The sequence below is a fragment of the Scardinius erythrophthalmus genome (assembly GCF_964197995.2).
Source record: "Scardinius erythrophthalmus genome assembly, chromosome: 9".
NCBI classification, from domain to species: domain Eukaryota; kingdom Metazoa; phylum Chordata; class Actinopteri; order Cypriniformes; family Leuciscidae; genus Scardinius; species Scardinius erythrophthalmus.
Window position 1 is genome coordinate 18,406,515 of NC_138229.1, and position 17,666 is coordinate 18,424,180.

At 39.3% G+C, this 17,666-nt stretch overlaps 1 protein-coding gene across 1 annotated transcript; it reads left to right on the forward strand.

Moving 5' to 3' along the window:
- The first annotated feature begins 1,563 nt into the window (after positions 1-1,563).
- On the forward strand, positions 1,564-17,421 carry emilin2a (elastin microfibril interfacer 2a). Its single transcript, XM_081373953.1, has 9 exons — positions 1,564-1,904; positions 2,315-2,440; positions 4,038-4,225; positions 8,198-10,099; positions 14,667-15,038; positions 15,129-15,182; positions 15,260-15,310; positions 16,142-16,279; positions 16,445-17,421. The coding sequence occupies exons 1-9, from the start codon at positions 1,768-1,770 to the stop codon at positions 16,771-16,773; spliced, it is 3,297 nt and encodes a 1,098-aa protein (XP_081230079.1). The 5' UTR covers positions 1,564-1,767; the 3' UTR covers positions 16,774-17,421.
- Positions 17,422-17,666: the final 245 nt, after the last annotated feature.

Genomic DNA, 17,666 nt, shown 5'->3' on the forward strand with positions numbered 1-17,666 from the left:
CTTTAATGGCAGCTGAAGCGAAGAAATCCTGCGTATTTCTGAGAAAATGAGTAGCTAGTACGTGAATTTGTATTATTTAGTAGAATGAGGACATCTCGTCTTCCAGATCTAATTTACTTGGCACCACAGTGGAGGGAACCAATTCCAAGCGCAAGCTGATTTTTCCCTTTTAAAAAACAAAAATAGATTTCCATTAAATAGTTTCAAGTTAGGCGTACATGTTGCCTAACCTAAACATCCAAGCATAAACACTCCCGATAAATTATTTGTTATTAAAGTGGTTACGTTCACACTGTTAATTTTAACAGAAATGTAAGCATACTATGCATGCTTAGGCATGGCTAATTGGCTAATTGCCTTACCTAGCCAATTCCTGTGTTTGGACCAGGCCCGGGGTGTTTTTCGCCATATATTTTTGTCCCATCCATTGCTATATGGTTATCATCACTATATCAGTTATTGCTATTTCGAGAGTGAATCCCGCTTTTATATGCGTATGTCAATCCCGATACTTTGCGTGGCCACTGGCCAAGCATTAAAAACTAAAGTTTTATTCAAATTCTGAATATGGGTCTGTATAGTCTATAAATAATAATATTTCACATAAAAAGCACACAAAGAGCTTTTTTAAAGAGCCCTTTAAACACTAAAAAGCTGTCACTCATCTTAATCGCGGTCTCACAAAATTGTAACGTGTTGTAAATAGAAACCTTTGACGCTATCCAGAGTGCAAACACAGATAGGCGAAGTTATGTAATAACAGCATTGGTGAAGTTGCCAAATCACCAATGCTGTTATTACAGAGAAAACTGACCAGCAGTTATGGGCAAGCTTTACCTCTAAAAGCAATCAGAAGCAGCAGCGGTCAGTGGTTTGAGTGAAAATGCCACGCTAGTCTCAAAGTCAGTGGCCAGAAGAGGAGGAAGCCTTGCCCAGCTTCACACACGTTCTGCCTATGCTTAGCATAGAGTTGATCAATAACATTTTCTTGGTAACTGCTAAAATAATTGCTTATCTCTTCTAATTTGCCATCGCTTGTGGCTTGATTTAGTCATCATCAGTGAAAGCTTTTCGAAGTAAAATGATTTTATGTAGGCCTATGGTAACCTATGGCCTAATGTAGGCTATGATCCTTATAGCCTACATTTACAGTTACATCATGTTTAATCATCACACCATGTATATCCATCCATCTATCTATCTATGATCCATCCATCCATGCTTATTTATTGCTTTAAAATGACCTGATCAGCATTTGAAGCCAAGATGTTTGTTTCTATACCCAATACAGGGAAGAATATGATCTGATAAGCACAAATAAGTGTCAAATGTTTTTGCAACTCTGTGTAAACAAATCGAAGCATTTCTCTTTTTTAGTCACTGTTTTTGAGAAGCTTTGCGTTTACACGATCACCAAATAATAGTTTCCCGTAACCGAGATAAAGGCAGATGTTTTCAATTGAGCTCTCAAACCGTGTTCATTTAAAACACGCTTGGTGGGGTAGGCAGGGGCGCTATTGTTTTTGTTTTTTCCCGATGACTTCCCCTACCCCCATCCACCACCCCCTTCTTCTTTCAGATAGGCGGCTGGCTGAACCCCTGCCGACTAGAGTCCACCTTCAATTTTTCTGACTTCCTCCAACTTTGTCAAACTTAGCAGTAAGTTGAACGCACTCTCTTTATTCTCGGGTCTCCAGAGCCTGACACGCTGCTCAACTTTTCTCGCGCTGACACTGCGCAGGTTTTGGACTGTTTTGATTTTAGACAATGAATTACCAGCCAACTTTCCCTAGTGTACAGTTAACAGTTTTATTTATCATAAGCTTTTCTCTCACTCATGGATATCCCTCAAGTCTGTTCCAGGGCAACGCATATTCAGGAGCCGTTCACAGGCACAGAAATAAGTAAGTTGCTCAAGAAATGATACGAATGTTAACAGCGGATCGTCTATGAATGTGTTTAGGCTATTTGTTCTCTGTATCTCACGATTTACATTTTTTTTTTAACTCACAGCAATCTCCTAGAGTGACGTTTAATGCTATTATTTGGTGTTTATCGCTAAAACAACAGGCTAATAAATCGATTTATTGAACATTCCTCTTCTCGGTGTTCATTTCAAGGTTTTTTTCAGGGTGTTAAAAACATTTGCTTTAATTTCGAGAGAAGATCATTTTCACTTTAACACCATTTTTTCACATTAGGAAATGAAAAAATACACGAGTTTGTTTTTGCTCTGCAACAACGAAAATAACCATCTCAAATTATGCTTATTCTGGTCTCTCTTTTTTTTTTATCTGTTTCTTTTCTTGTACAGAAACTGGTGCGCCTTTATAGTCCAAAAGAACATAAGCTGCGCAGTTCAAGGCAGCGTGGAAAGTCACGTTGAACCTGAACGCGCGCAGTGTCCCGAGCATCAGCCTGACTGTGAGCCACAAATGATGTAAGTACTCGAGAGACCGGGAGGGGCATGTGGAAGTATTGATGTTAGGTAGTTCTCATGCTCCTTTTGGACTCAAAGACACTACAGCAAATCCATGATTCATGCTAACCCCAGTTAAACATACACAGGAGTTTCTATGGACGACAATAAATAATTGTGAGTGTAAATTTTGCTTTTACAAACAAGAAATATAAAATTGTTAATATTCAATTACTTACTTAGCCAGTTTGGTAAAATACTTGCAGCGCAAACGCATGCGTTCTGTTCTGGAGCAGTGTGTGAGTGGAACTGAGTGACAGAGATTTCCACGCCCTACGGCCTGTAATAACTCTGGATTTTCCAGAACACGTTTTTTTATTTTTTTTCCAGAAAACACATGCTCCGATTTTGGGAAAACGCTTTTTCACACAGCTCACATACTCTAGTCTGGAATTACGTAAACAAAAGCGGAGTGATACAATCAGTAAAATGTCTCAGTGCTCAACACTAAATATCAGCTGTCTTGGAGCAAACTGTTTTTTTTGTTTTAGATTTAGCATATTGTGCAAATTCTATGTCAACACCAAGAGTGAGGTCCAAGATGTACACAAGCTGTTCACAGTTTGTTGGCTTTATATAAATAATATAGTGCTGCTATATATAACTTTTTGTTATATATAGCACTGGCAAGTGGTCAGTTTTGCTTAATATGAAGTAAACATTTATATTAGAGTACATTAAAGAAATTCACTTATTCAATTGAAAGTCATAGTCTATAATTGTTATGACAGAATTGTGATGCTTTTTTAGAAAATGTTACTCGCAGTATTCACAAACTGAGCTTCGTTCCTGCTGCACCACTTATGTCACAAGCTGTTGTTTGCTTTAAAAGCCCTTTGGGTCAGACGAGTATTTGATTAACTGAATATGTGGAGACTGTGAGGTATTACATTATATACATTAAACTACACTAAGTGACATACAGGCAATCAAAGCTATATTTAAGGCAGCTTTTGAGTAGCCTATTTAATACAGATTACACTTCAGTGATTAATGTTGATTTTATTATCTTTAATATAAAATATTGAGGTCACATTTGAGGTCATGTAAGGAATTCAAGGCTTTCAAATGTGGCTTTGTCTGAATACTCACTTTTGCACTATAGAAGCATTTCACCAAGGGCTCTTTTGCTGTCATCTGAAGCAACTGCGATTTTAATTGTTTGGCTCAACTTGCTGTGGCATAAGAACTAGAATGATGGCACTTCTAATGGCAGCATTATCCATCAGAAGTAACAAGATCAACATCATTAAGTGAAGCTGAACAGACTAGGCCAGAAGACTCTTCTTATTAATCCCTCCGTCTGTGCAAGTTAATGCTTGCCTTTACCTTTGCTTTCATCCTGTAATAGGGGCAATGCTTCATGGTCCATTACTCACGGTTCAAACAAAGTAATAGCAATAAGTAGCTTAAGCCTTGTAAAAGATGGTTTGATCAAGTCATTTTTTAAAAAGAGATTGTGGAGTCAAGGTTTTTTAATTGTGCATTTTTATTTTTTTTTCATGTCATTTCATGTCATTCTAATCATGTTTGTTTTGGGTTTTTATTTCCTCTTCAGATACCGTACTCAGTTTCGGCCGACTTACAAGATAGCATACAAGACTGTGACTGAGTTAGAATGGAGGTGCTGCCCGGGATACCAGGGCCCAGACTGCAGAGAAGTGAAAGGCTCTCCATATAGACAGACAGAATATCCACAATCATACCCACAACAGCCACATCATGGACAAACTCGACCTGCACAAAGTACGTTGTTTGAAAAAGTATGGAATTTGGAAAATTTGGATTGGGCGGGTTTTAAATAGCAGTTGGACTGCTTTTGTTACGCTGGTTTTGAATGGATCATCTCTCTTTCACTTTACTTAAAGGTGATATCAGTGATTTCAGGCCCAAAAATAAATGATCACATTCATCTAATCTTTCCTAACGATCCGCTAGCTGCCCGCCCCATAAGCATGCCGTCAAAAAAACGCATCTCTGTAGGCAGCCTAGGCTCTGAGATCTGCACACAAAAACAAATGGTTTAGCCAAACACTCAAAACCAAAACAAATAGTGTTCCAACCAATCACCGACAGGGGGAGGGTGTTGTGAGGTTTTGAGCCAGCTTTTTCTTCAGCTCTGACTTCTCGTGCAGCCGTGCTATATTTTTGAGCCTGAAATTACTGATACCACCTTTAAGTTACAGCACGAAATAATCATGAACGATTCGAACATCAGAAGGTATGTCGAAAGATACAGTACAACTTACCGAAATCCATTTCATGTCGCATGTAAATGCTCCATCAGTGTTTCAACCATGAAAGGACTTCAGTAAAACAGCGTGTAAACAATTTCACGTAATGCTAACCTCAGAAAAGCCATTTAATGACCATAAACTTGTTAGTCAGCTAGTCTAGAAAAAGCTCTAGAGAGGAACATTTTGCAAAATATATGCACTATATTGCTTATTCATTGTATTTTTACTTAACATATTCTTCCATATTTAATGTATGTTTGAATAAACCCATTTTTATGAAAGTTTTTCAAAAAAGTAGTAGAAACATAACATGCCATTCAATAGTTATAATATTATTATTATAAAAAACGTCCTTATGTATAATTTAAATTTAAAGTAGCCTATACAAATTTGTTAATTTGAACCCTAAATATTATTGTAAAATAGGCTACCGACTGGGGTTCCAGCATGTTGAGTTTACAGCATTGGTTGAGGCAATTTTTTCCTAAATACATTAGCCTATATACAAATTGTTTGATTGTCAAACACGACTGAATGAATTCTTTATCATAAGTGAGTGTCTTTTGAACTTCACCAAACAAATGTGTGTGTGTCAAACCAGCAATAGAAATAAAGAGCAAACAATCATCTAAATCAGAATGTACAATCTGTTTTGTGATCATGCAACATCAGACCACATTAAAGGCTTTTCACACCGCTTTTAACCCCGGATGTGAAAGGAACGTTTCACAATTTAGAATCGGGGTTAGCACCGCCTTTTACCTGGGGTTATGAGACCCTGCTCTGGAGCTGGGTTAGCACCGGGGCTTTGGGTGCTCGAGCCCCTGCCCTTTTTCAAAATTAATCAAAAGTGCCCTTCTCAAACAAATATCAATGATAATAATGTGGTCAATAAAACAAATGTTTTGAAACGTCAGTTTATGACATAAACTGACGTTTCAAAACATTTGTTTCGAAACATTTGTAAAAAAATTACTTGATCAAACCATCTTTTACAAGGCTTAAGCTACTTATTGCTATTACTTCATTTGAACCGTTTCACATTGTTCAAAAGAGAACCGTTTCACATTGCTCTGTACATTCCTTATGTACGTTCTTATTTGCATATTTAGGCCTTCTCTGCTGGCCTAAACACTATCAAAATCACTGACTTGCGCTTTAATATATTTTTTCCACTAATGTGTATTAAATTATTCCCAATAGTACATTCTCTTAATTTCATAGCTTTTCTCTTGGTTGCGCTGCTTCCAGTAGTGTATATTTATGTTAGAGCTTTTATCCAATCATATGTCAGCCATCATGTGTTGCCAGGGTCAAAGAAATCTGCCTTGAGGCCTTCAGAATCGATAGTGCGGGCACTTGTAGCTTAAAATAAATGGCAATGAAACTGTTGCTTTAACTAATCAGATAATCAGTCAGATTTAATCAGCCAATCAGATTTCGATTTGACTGCAGCGGGGCCATTGCCTGACAAGCCAGACATTGGGTCTGGGAACACACCATTTGCAGAGCTCAATCCGGGGGGCGGGATTAACGATTGTCTTTCAAATTCCCTCCAACCAGAGCGTTTTCCCACCAGCGGAGCTAGTTAATAGATTAAACTTTTGCCTATCCGGTCGGCAAAACTCCTTTTTTAAGAATGACTTCAGTGGCGTTCTTTGTTCTATTCTCAAAGAAAAGCTTAACTCCAAGTCTTCCAAAGTCGTGGCCAATGCCGATTCGAAAGACCGCTGTTCGCCAGCAGCAGCTCTTCTTTGTTTTCAAGTAGCAGAGAATTCACGCGGAACTGTCGCAACTCTGCCGTCATTATGTTAAGCCCGCCCACCGACCCTATACATGATGTGATTGGCCTGACTAGAGTTTGGTAGGCGTACAATAATGTCGGCATTTTCAAGTCCTTTGATTGGATGGTCAGAGCGTGTCCTATTACCAAGGGGGTAATTTTTCAGAAAAAACTGAAGCTTCCCCGGGGGCCGCCATTGATTAGCAGACCATCACCTGCTGTTAGCATTCCATTGACTCCCATTCATCAAGCTCAGTTTGAGTCTTCGCAGTACGGCCAGCCATCAGGAAGTGAGTGCTTCTGATTGACTTCACTTTTCTCCGTTGAATCCAATGGGGTCGCCGTGTCCATTTCTTTTACTGTCTATGACTATTACTAGTAGTCAGAGCTAGCTAACCGCATCTTTAGCGAACTACATAAACTAAAATGCTAAAACTAAAATTCCTGTTGATTTAATATTTTTTCAACCCACAAATTAATGTTTATTGTCCTCCTCGTCCCCCAGCAGGTTCAAACCTACCGGAAACATACCGTTATTCAGCCTTATCCAGCTTAACGCAGTCATGGAACACTGTTCGATCTGTCCGGGTAAAAACAGAACTGACTGTAATATATGCCAGGACTGATTTTGAAGGCAAAAGTCCCGCTGATCTCATTGATTTCGTTCAAAAATCTGTGTGAGAGCATGGGTTAGCTGTACACATCGTCATGTACGTCATGTTTGGCGGAGACTGTCCCTGTGTCCACTGCTTCTGTCGAGCGGACACTCTCAGCCCTAAAGCGAATTTAAACTTATGCCAGAAATACGACAGGACAGACTCAACTTTCAGCATTAGCCTCAATAGAAAAGACTTCTTGTTGAAACTGAAACTCACATAACCTGTACAACAGAGTAAATGAGGTCTTCTTGAGGAAAGAAATAAGAATGGATTTGTGTAAAAATAATCAGTAGGCTAGTTTTGGTGAGGATAATGCTTATTTTTGTCCCTGTTTTTTTTCCGTGCTGATTTTCTTCTTAATTTTTCTTGTAAATTTGGGATCAAAACTTTTTTTTTCAAATGTTCATACTATTGTAACGTCTGAAGAATGACAGACAAGGGAGGCTCCGTTTCTGAAATTTTAATCGGAACATGAAACAACTGTACACAAACGCACCAGCCGAACTCACTCGCTCGTTTCTCTCAGTTTCTCTCTACCCGCGGCCTTTTCTGAACGCACCGCATTACCCTATAACTGCCGGTGCACAATAAAACAGCAATTTCACAACAATTATAAAGAGTCTGTGTGCTATTAAGAGGTGGATTAATTCAGGTAGGACACCACTGAAGGCCTAGGTGTGAAATGCACCACCCGCCACTGGTTTATGAATACCCAGGATTAATGTTAACCCTGGGTAAATTATGAGCAGTGTGAAACGCAAAGCAAGATAACCCTAGATTCAGTTTTCCCAGGGTTTAGAATGACCCAGGGTTATCTATTTCAAGTGTGAAAAGCCCTTTACAGTATCAAAGTGATGTGTCAGAGGTGAATATGCAGGTCATAACGTGTTTTATGTTTCTTCTCATAATGTGAGAATAAAGTGATTATCACACTAAAAAATAATGCTGTATGAACTATTTATGTTAAATTTTTATATATTTATATATATATTAATTGATTATTGTCTGTTAATGCCTTCATTTTTTATTTTTACCACAGGGTCAGAACGTCGAGAAACCGGACAATATGATATCAGACGAGGAGCTGACAAAACACGCATGTTGGAGGAAGAAGTGCAGCGTCTCTCTCAGACTGTGCTGGATCTTCAAGCAGCCATGACAGGTATGGCTGAGAACCTACGGACAGACTTACAGGAGGACACCAGCAAGATGCTCATTACCCTCCTCAATGATAGGACTTCACCTGACAGCGCAAGAACGGGAGGCACGGAAGAGAGTGCGGTGCATTTAGATGGCCACCAGGCCATGAGAGGCCACATTCATGGAGAAAGAGAAATCGAGACGGTGTTGGCCAGGCTCAACGATATGACAGATGCTCTCAAAAGCAAAGACGAAGCTCTTGAGGAACTGAGGGGAACAGTGACAGGCCATGACGGGCAGATCCGAATGCTTATGGATAGTACCTCTCAAGGCTTACCAGTCACAAGTGCTGCTGCTCAAGATATAGACATCCTACAGACTTATATTGATGAGAAATTTGAGAAGCTCAAGAAAGAGATTGTTGTAAACATGGAAGACGAGATGGCTAAGCTGAAAAATACATGTGATGAAAAGATTAAATTTCTTCAAAAAGCATCTGGGGAAGGAAAGGAAAGCGGCTATTTGAGCCTCACAGATCTAGTGCACAACAAGGAAGCTGAGCTTCGAAAGGAGATCCGTGAGCTCAGATTGGATTTGTCCATGTCAGATGGTGTAATGCGCGCAAACCGTCAAACAGCCATTGGAAAAGACGATAGTGACTACTACGACTTGAGGAAGGAACTTGTTCGAGTGGCAGAGGCCCATCGTGTCCTGAACGCCAGAGTGGACAACGAGCTAGAGCATCTGTCCTCGCTAAAGATGGAAGACATCCTTGGTTCACGCATTGAGGACCTGGAGGACAGGATGAACGTCACTGAAAGGAACGCAGAGACTTTTTGCTTCTATGTGGATGAAAAACTTACCAAGGAAATTATGGATGAAGTAGCTATGCTACGTCAACTTCTGGACCAGAAACTCAATGCTATGCAGGATCAGTTCACTTCCATGTTGATCGAGATGAGCAACAACTCCTTCCCGGGGATGTCCAGCGATTCTGATGATGCACTGCAAATTCAGGTTAACGCTAACAGGCACCTTATACAGGGGTTGGAGGACAAGTTTAATGCATTTGGGCAGATATGCGCAACCGACTGCAAAACCAACCTACCTACTGATTCCCAAAAGCCAGAAGGTTTGGATAAACTTCTAAAGGTCTTGAGAAATGATCTGAATGTTTTACGTTCTGATTTTGTGAACAACCTGGCAAAGATTCATGCATTAGAGGATACTATCAGGATGTCACCTGAAAAACAGTTCATCAATGCACATATGCAGGACACCAGCAAAAGGTTAAATGCTTTGACTGACAACGTTAATGGCTTGACTGGAGCTATAACGGGATTGGGAGACACAGTTAGCAAATTTAGCCAAGACCTTTACACTTTGAACTCTACTTGTTGCCAGACAGGACAGGTAATCGGTCCTTCTCTCCGGGTAGAAACTGGCAAACCAACCCACAACCAGATCAAGGAGCTAAAAGACAAAGTGGATGCACTGAACGCTCATGTGGCCACAGAGTTGAGCGGGTGTAAGTTAGACACAGCTGGAGTAGCTGAGGGTATGTCGGCTGTGGGTGACAGGGTGACGGCTCTGGAGAAAATCTGTGGAAGGCTTGACGGTGGAACAAACAATATCCAGGATTTTTCAGGAGAATTGGAGAAGAAGGTGGCACAGATGAACCGCACCCTGGGCAGTCATTCAGGAGAAATCACAGCGCTTCAGAACTCCCTTCTGAATTTTCAGAGCCAGCTAGCAGGAATGGCTAAGCAGATCCTTAAGGACCATACAAGTAAAGAACAAGGTAAGCTTTCAGATGTTAAAGGCAAAATGAGGAAGCCAGAGAAACCCGTTTTTATTTTTTTAACAGGTTAGTGTTGGAAAATGGAAACGGAAGCATTTGAAAGTCAGTCTTTGTATTTGCCTTCCAACTTGTAACTATCAATTCTTGTGGCGTCATCTATTGGGATAGGGTACCAAATGTGGTATTTCCATTAATCTAACAGTGTGGAGTCTATGGCATGCTATGTTTTGCAGTGGAACCTTTCTCCATACTGAACCAATAAGGGGATTCATATACAATAACCTGTTTGCCCCCAAGCGGTTTAGAGGCAGGGGGCCAGTTTCCTGTGGCCTTTGTATGTGCCTGTAATATGTCGAAACAACAGTTAAGCATGTTGGAATGGATCCTTTTGCTTTTTATTTTCACAAATCCTTAGTATGTGATCTTTATGTAACTTGATCAATTTTCGTTTTTTAACAACATTACGTGCCTTCTGAAAGCATAAATGATTTATTATTTATTAACTGAATTGCTGAAATGTTTAACTCACTTTACTTTGATCAGTACATTTAACTGATTCAAAATACATATACACAACACAGTAAATATACTTTAGCGTCACAGAAACATTGGTCTTCAGTGGTCTTTATGAGTGGAGAAGTTGTGTGGTCTTCGAATATCTTTTAGTCATGCCCAGCTTTCTCCGCCCATAACATTCAGAACTGGCGAGCGAGTTCAGTTGCAGGCGGATCTGTTACTCATTAAGTTGCAAAGTCAACGTACGGGCCTCAGGAGGTGACGAATTCCCACACCCCTCTGCAGATGTTCAGCTATGAGATGACTGTGATGTCACTAGAGAACATAGATTCTCTTAAAATTCCCGTTAAAGGGTGATGTCATCATTCCTGATAAGGGTGGAGGTCCGTCTCTTGCAGAAACAAAAGCTGTTTTCCCAAGTGCTCTGGCTAAACAGCAGACAGACTGTGTTGATTGGCCCATTGTCAAATATCTGTATATATGTAAATGTAAGGGCATTTATGCAGTGTTAATACACAGTAAATGTTTCCTTTAACCTAAAAAAAGTGTTGCAGCCAATTAAAAAGCTAAATCCGCTGTGGTCGGAAGACTGTAATAAAATGCTCTGATAGAGTTTCCTTCACTATTCATTCAGCACCGCAGCAACAACGCTACTGAATCTATAGTGCGAAAGAGACAGTGCAACCACTGTGGCTCAATTCCCAAACATATAACTCATATGAGCTGGTTCTTTTTAGCGAATCAAAAGCACAGAGCGCAACTAGTGTAGACTGCCAAGACATTGACTCTTATGAGCCGGTTCTTTTTAATGAATCAGACACATGCAGCTGAACTGTGATTCTTAAAAACATGTAGTTTTGTCAGTAGAAAAAAACAACAACATTGAGATATGTAAGATCACATTGTGTGTTTAGTATTGTGGTGTAATATATAGCATAATATTTAGGCTAATTACTGGGCTGCAGTGCATGCATGTTGTCTCTAAATAGACTGAAAACTCTGTGTAAATCCTTTTGCAAAAAATTTCCATTTAAAACAATACATTTATCTGTTATTGACATTAATTCATAATGTGGCAATTCAATTCCATTTCTTTATTTCCAAATTACTTTTCCTTACAAGTTCTAAAAAGATTCAGTAATGGATCTGGAATCGTTAAAACGAATCCATTGAATCTTTCTTGATTCCCATCCGTAGTTATGGGACATGATACAGTTAAAACTTTCAAGTCAGAAACACAATAGCCCTTATCCCTGAATAGCTTCAGCATTACTCAAACTCTTTGGCCGCTGATCATGGCAGAGGCACATTGCACAATACTGGAATGGCCCATCCTGCTGTGTGTCTGTGACAAACTGACCAAGCTCAGTTTCTTGTAATTTACTCTAATGGCTCTTCATTGATTTTTCATTAGTTTCTTCTTCATGGTTCAGGGCATCAATTAAGCCTGGGAATGTTTTTGAGGGCTGCATAGAAAACACCCTCAACTAATGATGAATCATTTTTCTGGCCGCGAATCAGGCGTGTTCAGAAAACTCCTCACTGTTTGCTTTGGAGACAATGACTTAATTTCAGTTCTTGAATACATTTTGAACCTTTCCATGTACTGTGGAAACATTTGTTAGGCAATGATGTTGTTTAGCATTCTCTTGATACCCCCCAAAATGGATATGAACTTTGAATAGTCTCCCACACTCTTATCAGCCGTGTCCTCGTTCCTTTCTCTCTCTTCCTGCTGATTAAAATCTCTGTGTCAAGAGGATGTCAGGGAAAGTCTTTCCTGCTCTCACTGAATGTGTTTATACTCTTGTTTTACTTCATGTAACATTGTGTGAAGCCATAAACAGACTTTAATGTGCCAAACTTGAAGATGTTCCCATTTGACCCGAGGTTAAAGTTCCTCTGGGTCTAGATAAACCAATGTGGAAGTTCTCAGACTCTGATCATTACAGCAGGGTACAGTTCACACAGAACGCGTTTTTCCATTCCACTGCGCTACTTTTCCATTGTTTTTCAATGTAAACGCACTAGACGGACGATTTTGGCATTGCGCTCACGTTCCATGTCTTTTACAGCGTCTTGTGCTTGACACGGCATTCTAAAAACGTGGCGCTCAAGTTAAAAGTTCATTAATATCAGCCAAAACACATTCTGTATGAACCAGTTGTTTCACTTTGTGTGTTTGTGTTCATGTATCCATGCACAAAATCACCACACCCTGAGGAGCTTTTTTCCTTCCAAACCCAAAACTGTCAACAGAAAGACCATTCAGATCTTCCATTCATCATCTAAATATGTTTTTAAATAAGGCTCTCCACATCACAGGGTGGTGAATCCTTAATTTCAGTTGAGTGCTTTTGACTCATTAAACCCACAGCTATGAGTCCCTGCATCCAGTATTTAAAATCAGCATCTCCATGATTTACACTGAAGCATGTGTTTGTCTTGCTGCCGTGAGGCATTATGCGTGTGATGAGTCTGTTATTTGCTCAGACTGCCAAACAGGCTTCTGGGAAACCCACAGATAGATGCATATTATCCCTTGGGAGATTTAATGTATGTGGGTGGGAATGTGTTTGTGTGAAATCCGATATTTGGGCAACATCTTAAATGCAGACAAACAGCACTGACGCAGGATTTTAGCTGTGTCCATTTTGCCAATATGAGTTGATTAGCTTTGAAGTGAACCCATGGGACTCAAGCTCCGCCCCTCTTTTGAATCACTTCCTACTACAGCCAATAGAATCCGGAATCCAAATAGACCCTAATGTCAGGAATGACGCATTACACTTCTCAATTTAGACAGCAGCATCTGGTAGGACAGGAAAGTTGTTTTCTCACATTGCTGTAGAAAAGCTTGTAACCCACTGTCAGTGAAAGGGGGATTAAAGAAATAAATGCAAGATTTTGGAAAAGAGTGAGAGAAGTGCAAGATCTTGAGGGCTGGAAGTGTAAGCTGGAACAAAAAAAAAGATTTTCTCCCTCATTAGACTCCAAACTGACAGCACTGCATTACCAAAAGCCTTTATAACCAAAGTGTGAAGTTCAGAAACACTTGAATTGAACATTTAAAGCTCTCTGTGGTGTTTTATTTACAAGCATTGGTAAAAGTACTTTGGCTGAAATATTAGTGAAATCAAAGGTTAACAGCTTTTACATTTTGTGTCCAACGCCATTAAAATGCTTTATAGATGCTTTTAAAAAGAGGGCTGGCAAGCTGGCATTCCTATAACCTTAGGCTACATTTTGTGTTTGGGCCAGTGATGTCCTGTTTATCTAATAAACGGACAGTTAACTCAGAAATGAAAATTCTGTCATCATTTACTCACCCTCATGTCATTTCCATGACTTTTTTTCCGTGGAACACAAAAGAAGATATTTTGCCTATATTGTGATATGTCTGGGTTCTCTCTCTCTCTCTCTCTCTCTCTCTCTCTCTCTCTCTCTCTCTCTCTCTCTCTCTCTCTCTCTCTCTCTCTCTCTCTCTCTCTCTTAATTTGTGTTCCACAGAAGAAGTCATACAGGTTTAAGAAGACATGGTGAAAGTTTTGGGTGAAATCTCCCTTTAATCGATTAATTTCACAAAACCCCATTCAAAATGCAAGTTAGTAGAATGACTTACACATCTTCTATAATGATGTTTTAAATTACTCGATAAAAAATTATATTGATATTTTAGGGGGGTATAAAGTAAAAATGTAAGAGTCGTATATCTGTCCAGTTAACGTCATTAACACACACACTCACGTGCAAACACACACACACACAAACAGCCATCAAATTTGACGTTTTTGAATGAATACAATGAATACAAAGAGCACATTTCTTGTGTTCTTGCAACTGTCTTAAATATTTTTCAAAACGGTTTTTTCCCATATCGTTGACACAATTTTTTTCAAAAGTAAAATTTATTCTAATAAAAAATATATTTTAAATTGTAATAATATAATTTTTTTACAGACCCTTAATGGGTAGTGTATGTTATTGGCCTGTTTATTTAATGGCCAGTTGGGTCCATTATCCTAAATCTCTATTTTATTTTTTCTCACAGGACTGCCTGTTCGACAAGCGAGACCTGCGTCTGTCCCACTCCCTGACACTAGAGCTCCAACACAACCCATGAGACCACATGTTCCTCATATCCACATACCTTTGATCATACCCCATAGAACAGTGCCAGTCCCCACTGGCCGACCCCATGTGCGCCAGCCATACGTCCCACACCAGCCCTACTTACCTCAGCCACCCGGCAACCCCAGGCATCCCATCCATCCCGTTCAACCCCACCAACCTGCCGTACACCAGCCAGTGGTGGTCACGGGGCAAGCTGGCCCACCTGGGTATGCGCGCAGGGTCACGGTCAGACGGGATCAGAGCTCAGAGGAGTCAAAAACACCTGTGCAAGGATTTGCTGGTGCTCCAGGTATGAAGTAGAATTAATAATAGAAATGTTTGGAAGCTCATGCTTGAAGCATCACAAAATTAGGTCGTTTTTTTCCCCCTCTTCCCATAGGTTATGCTCCTGTCAATCCTGTCTCATATGATACCAAACAACCTTATTCATCAGGTATATTTTTTCTCTCTTTTCAGTGTTTGCTTTATGCAAAAAATTTACATAATTACGAGTATTAATTCTCATTTCAGTTGCCCATGTCCCGTGGAGTCCTGCATATCAAAGACCCATTGCTACTCCAGGTAACAAGTTATAATACAATAAAATAGTTAATATCAGATTATGTTGTAATAAAAAAAGGATTTTGAAATATTCCAGCTATTTACAATTTCGTAACTTGTGAACAGGGTCTAAAATGAACACTTGCCAAGTGCAAATTGCAAGCAAAAATGGGCTTTGGCAAATTCCTTTATTAGGTACTGTCTGCAACATAACACATGGGAAAATGGAACTGATAGTCAGATGGAAGTGATGTGCATGATTCAAATCAATATTTTTTATTGACATACTTTACCATCAAGAAAACTCTAAATGCGGGTGCCTTCTAACGACTTAAATACGTTTTTCATAGCATAGACCTTAATAAATTGATTTATGCTTTGCGTATTTGATTTATGCTTAAAACTCAATGAATTTGTCAGTTAAGTAAAATTAATTTAAATCAAAGGCAGTGTTGTTATTGATGACTAAAAATATTAACAATTGTTTTGTTAATTGAAATATATCTGAAATAAAATACAGACTGAAATAAAGTTTAAGCTGAAGTACTTATGTAAAGCTAAATATTTAGAAATATAATAAAATGACAAAAGCACAAAATTAAAATCAAAAAGTACAATATCAAATTCAAAATATGAATAAATACTATAATAGTATACAAATAATAAGATACAAACTGCTTAAGAATTTTTTGGTTTCATGGCCAATGAAACATTTCTGACTCACCATTGGTATGTCAAAGTTAATTTTGGACTCTGCTTGTAAAGATGAAAATGTATTTGTCAAGATCAGAATGTCTAACCCGAAACATCTCTCAAACGTGATCTTCATGCATTGTCTCTTTTTCCCAATAGTGTCACAGCAGAACTCCTTGACGGACCCATTTTCTTTCTCTGCTGGCCTTACACAGCAAACTTTCTCAGGGGACTTTGGTATCATCCGCTTTAATAGGGTGCTAGTCAATGATGGAGGACACTATAACCCTCAGACAGGTAAACAGAAACCCTCAAACTCTATTTGAGATAAAAGTTGTGTTTCCTAACTGGTTTTACTTCAAGAAGACATTTTTGATAGTTTTTAGAGGTTTCCCCATATGGGCTTTCAGTGTACAACCTATATCCTATTTGTCCGCTGATGTGTCACCTCCCCCCCTGCAGGGATCTTCGCGGTTCCCATCGACGGCCGTTATTTGGTGACTGCCGTTCTAACAGCTCCACAGGGCGAGCATGCAGAAGCTGTGCTCTCGGTGTCCAATCGCAGCGTGCAGAAGTTGGACACAGCGGGTTACTGGAGTGGCCACCCACGGCTGACCCGAGATCAGTGCGCGTGTGGGGGGTCTGCGTCCTTCAGCCTCATCCTCCCTCTCCGGCGAGGTGACACCGTGGCCTTGGTCCGCACCGCCGGGAAGCTAGCGATCTCAGAATCTAGAGAGATCCTCTCCACCTTCAGCGCTATATTCCTCTACTCCCCGCAAGCAAAGAGATAACCCCGTCACTGAGAGGGGTACTAATGTGACTTTTAATACAAACTTAACCATTCAGAATGTTGCCTCATGTGTAAAGGTGTAGTCTCATTAGCAAAATTTCTGCAACATTTTCAAGGAGGCGAATTGGCGTGACCAATTTGAACGTATTTGCGAAACCTGCATGGGGAAATCTCTCAAATTCCCAATCACATGAATTCCTATTAAAATGGCTGGATTTGGCCTGCGAAAATTTGCTGAAAAACTGTAAATGTGACCACACCTTAAGACTACGTAATAGTTTGGTTTTGGTTATTTATCAGAAACACAAGATTGAGTTGTGTTACTTAGAATTTTAAAGGTGGAGCGTGTCTGAGGTGTTAAAATATCCATCAGCAATGCACCAAGTTTGTTGCCAAAGAAACTGAGCATACCATTAGCTCTAAGTAGTAATCCGTATATTTGCAACAATCTATATAGTTTATTGTAAAACTGTGATCTTAAAAAATATCTATAAATGTAAAAGCAGGTTTATATATATTTTTTTCAACATTAAATTAACAAATGCATACTTTTTTATCCTTTTAAAAATGGTTAAATAGTTCAGTTTGAATATCACTTTTACAGCAAATATTTTTATCTATAAAAAATTAAATAAAAATAAAATACCAAGATTGAAGGGCTTGTGCATGTTATTTTTAGGGTATGGGACAAGTTATTTTTTAAAAAAAAATTCAAAAGATGATCAAACAATATACTGTATGCACAGCTGCAATCCAGCGTAACAGCGTGTACTTTGGGTGAGACAAAATGTTGTTGTTTTTTTAAAAGGCAAAATTCACATTTGGGTGTGGAAAATTAAAAACTGATCTGTCGTCTTTAGCAAGAAGAAGCCTACATTATTTCATCTAAATAAT

Coding starts and splice junctions, on each gene's coding strand:
- emilin2a (XM_081373953.1), top strand. CDS start 1,768: ATGAATTACCAGCCAACTTTCCCTAGTGTACAGTTAACAGTTTTATTT. Junction 4,226..8,197: donor ACAAACTCGACCTGCACAAA/GTACGTTGTTTG, acceptor TTTTTACCACAG/GGTCAGAACGTCGAGAAACC. Junction 15,183..15,259: donor CAAACAACCTTATTCATCAG/GTATATTTTTTC, acceptor TTCTCATTTCAG/TTGCCCATGTCCCGTGGAGT.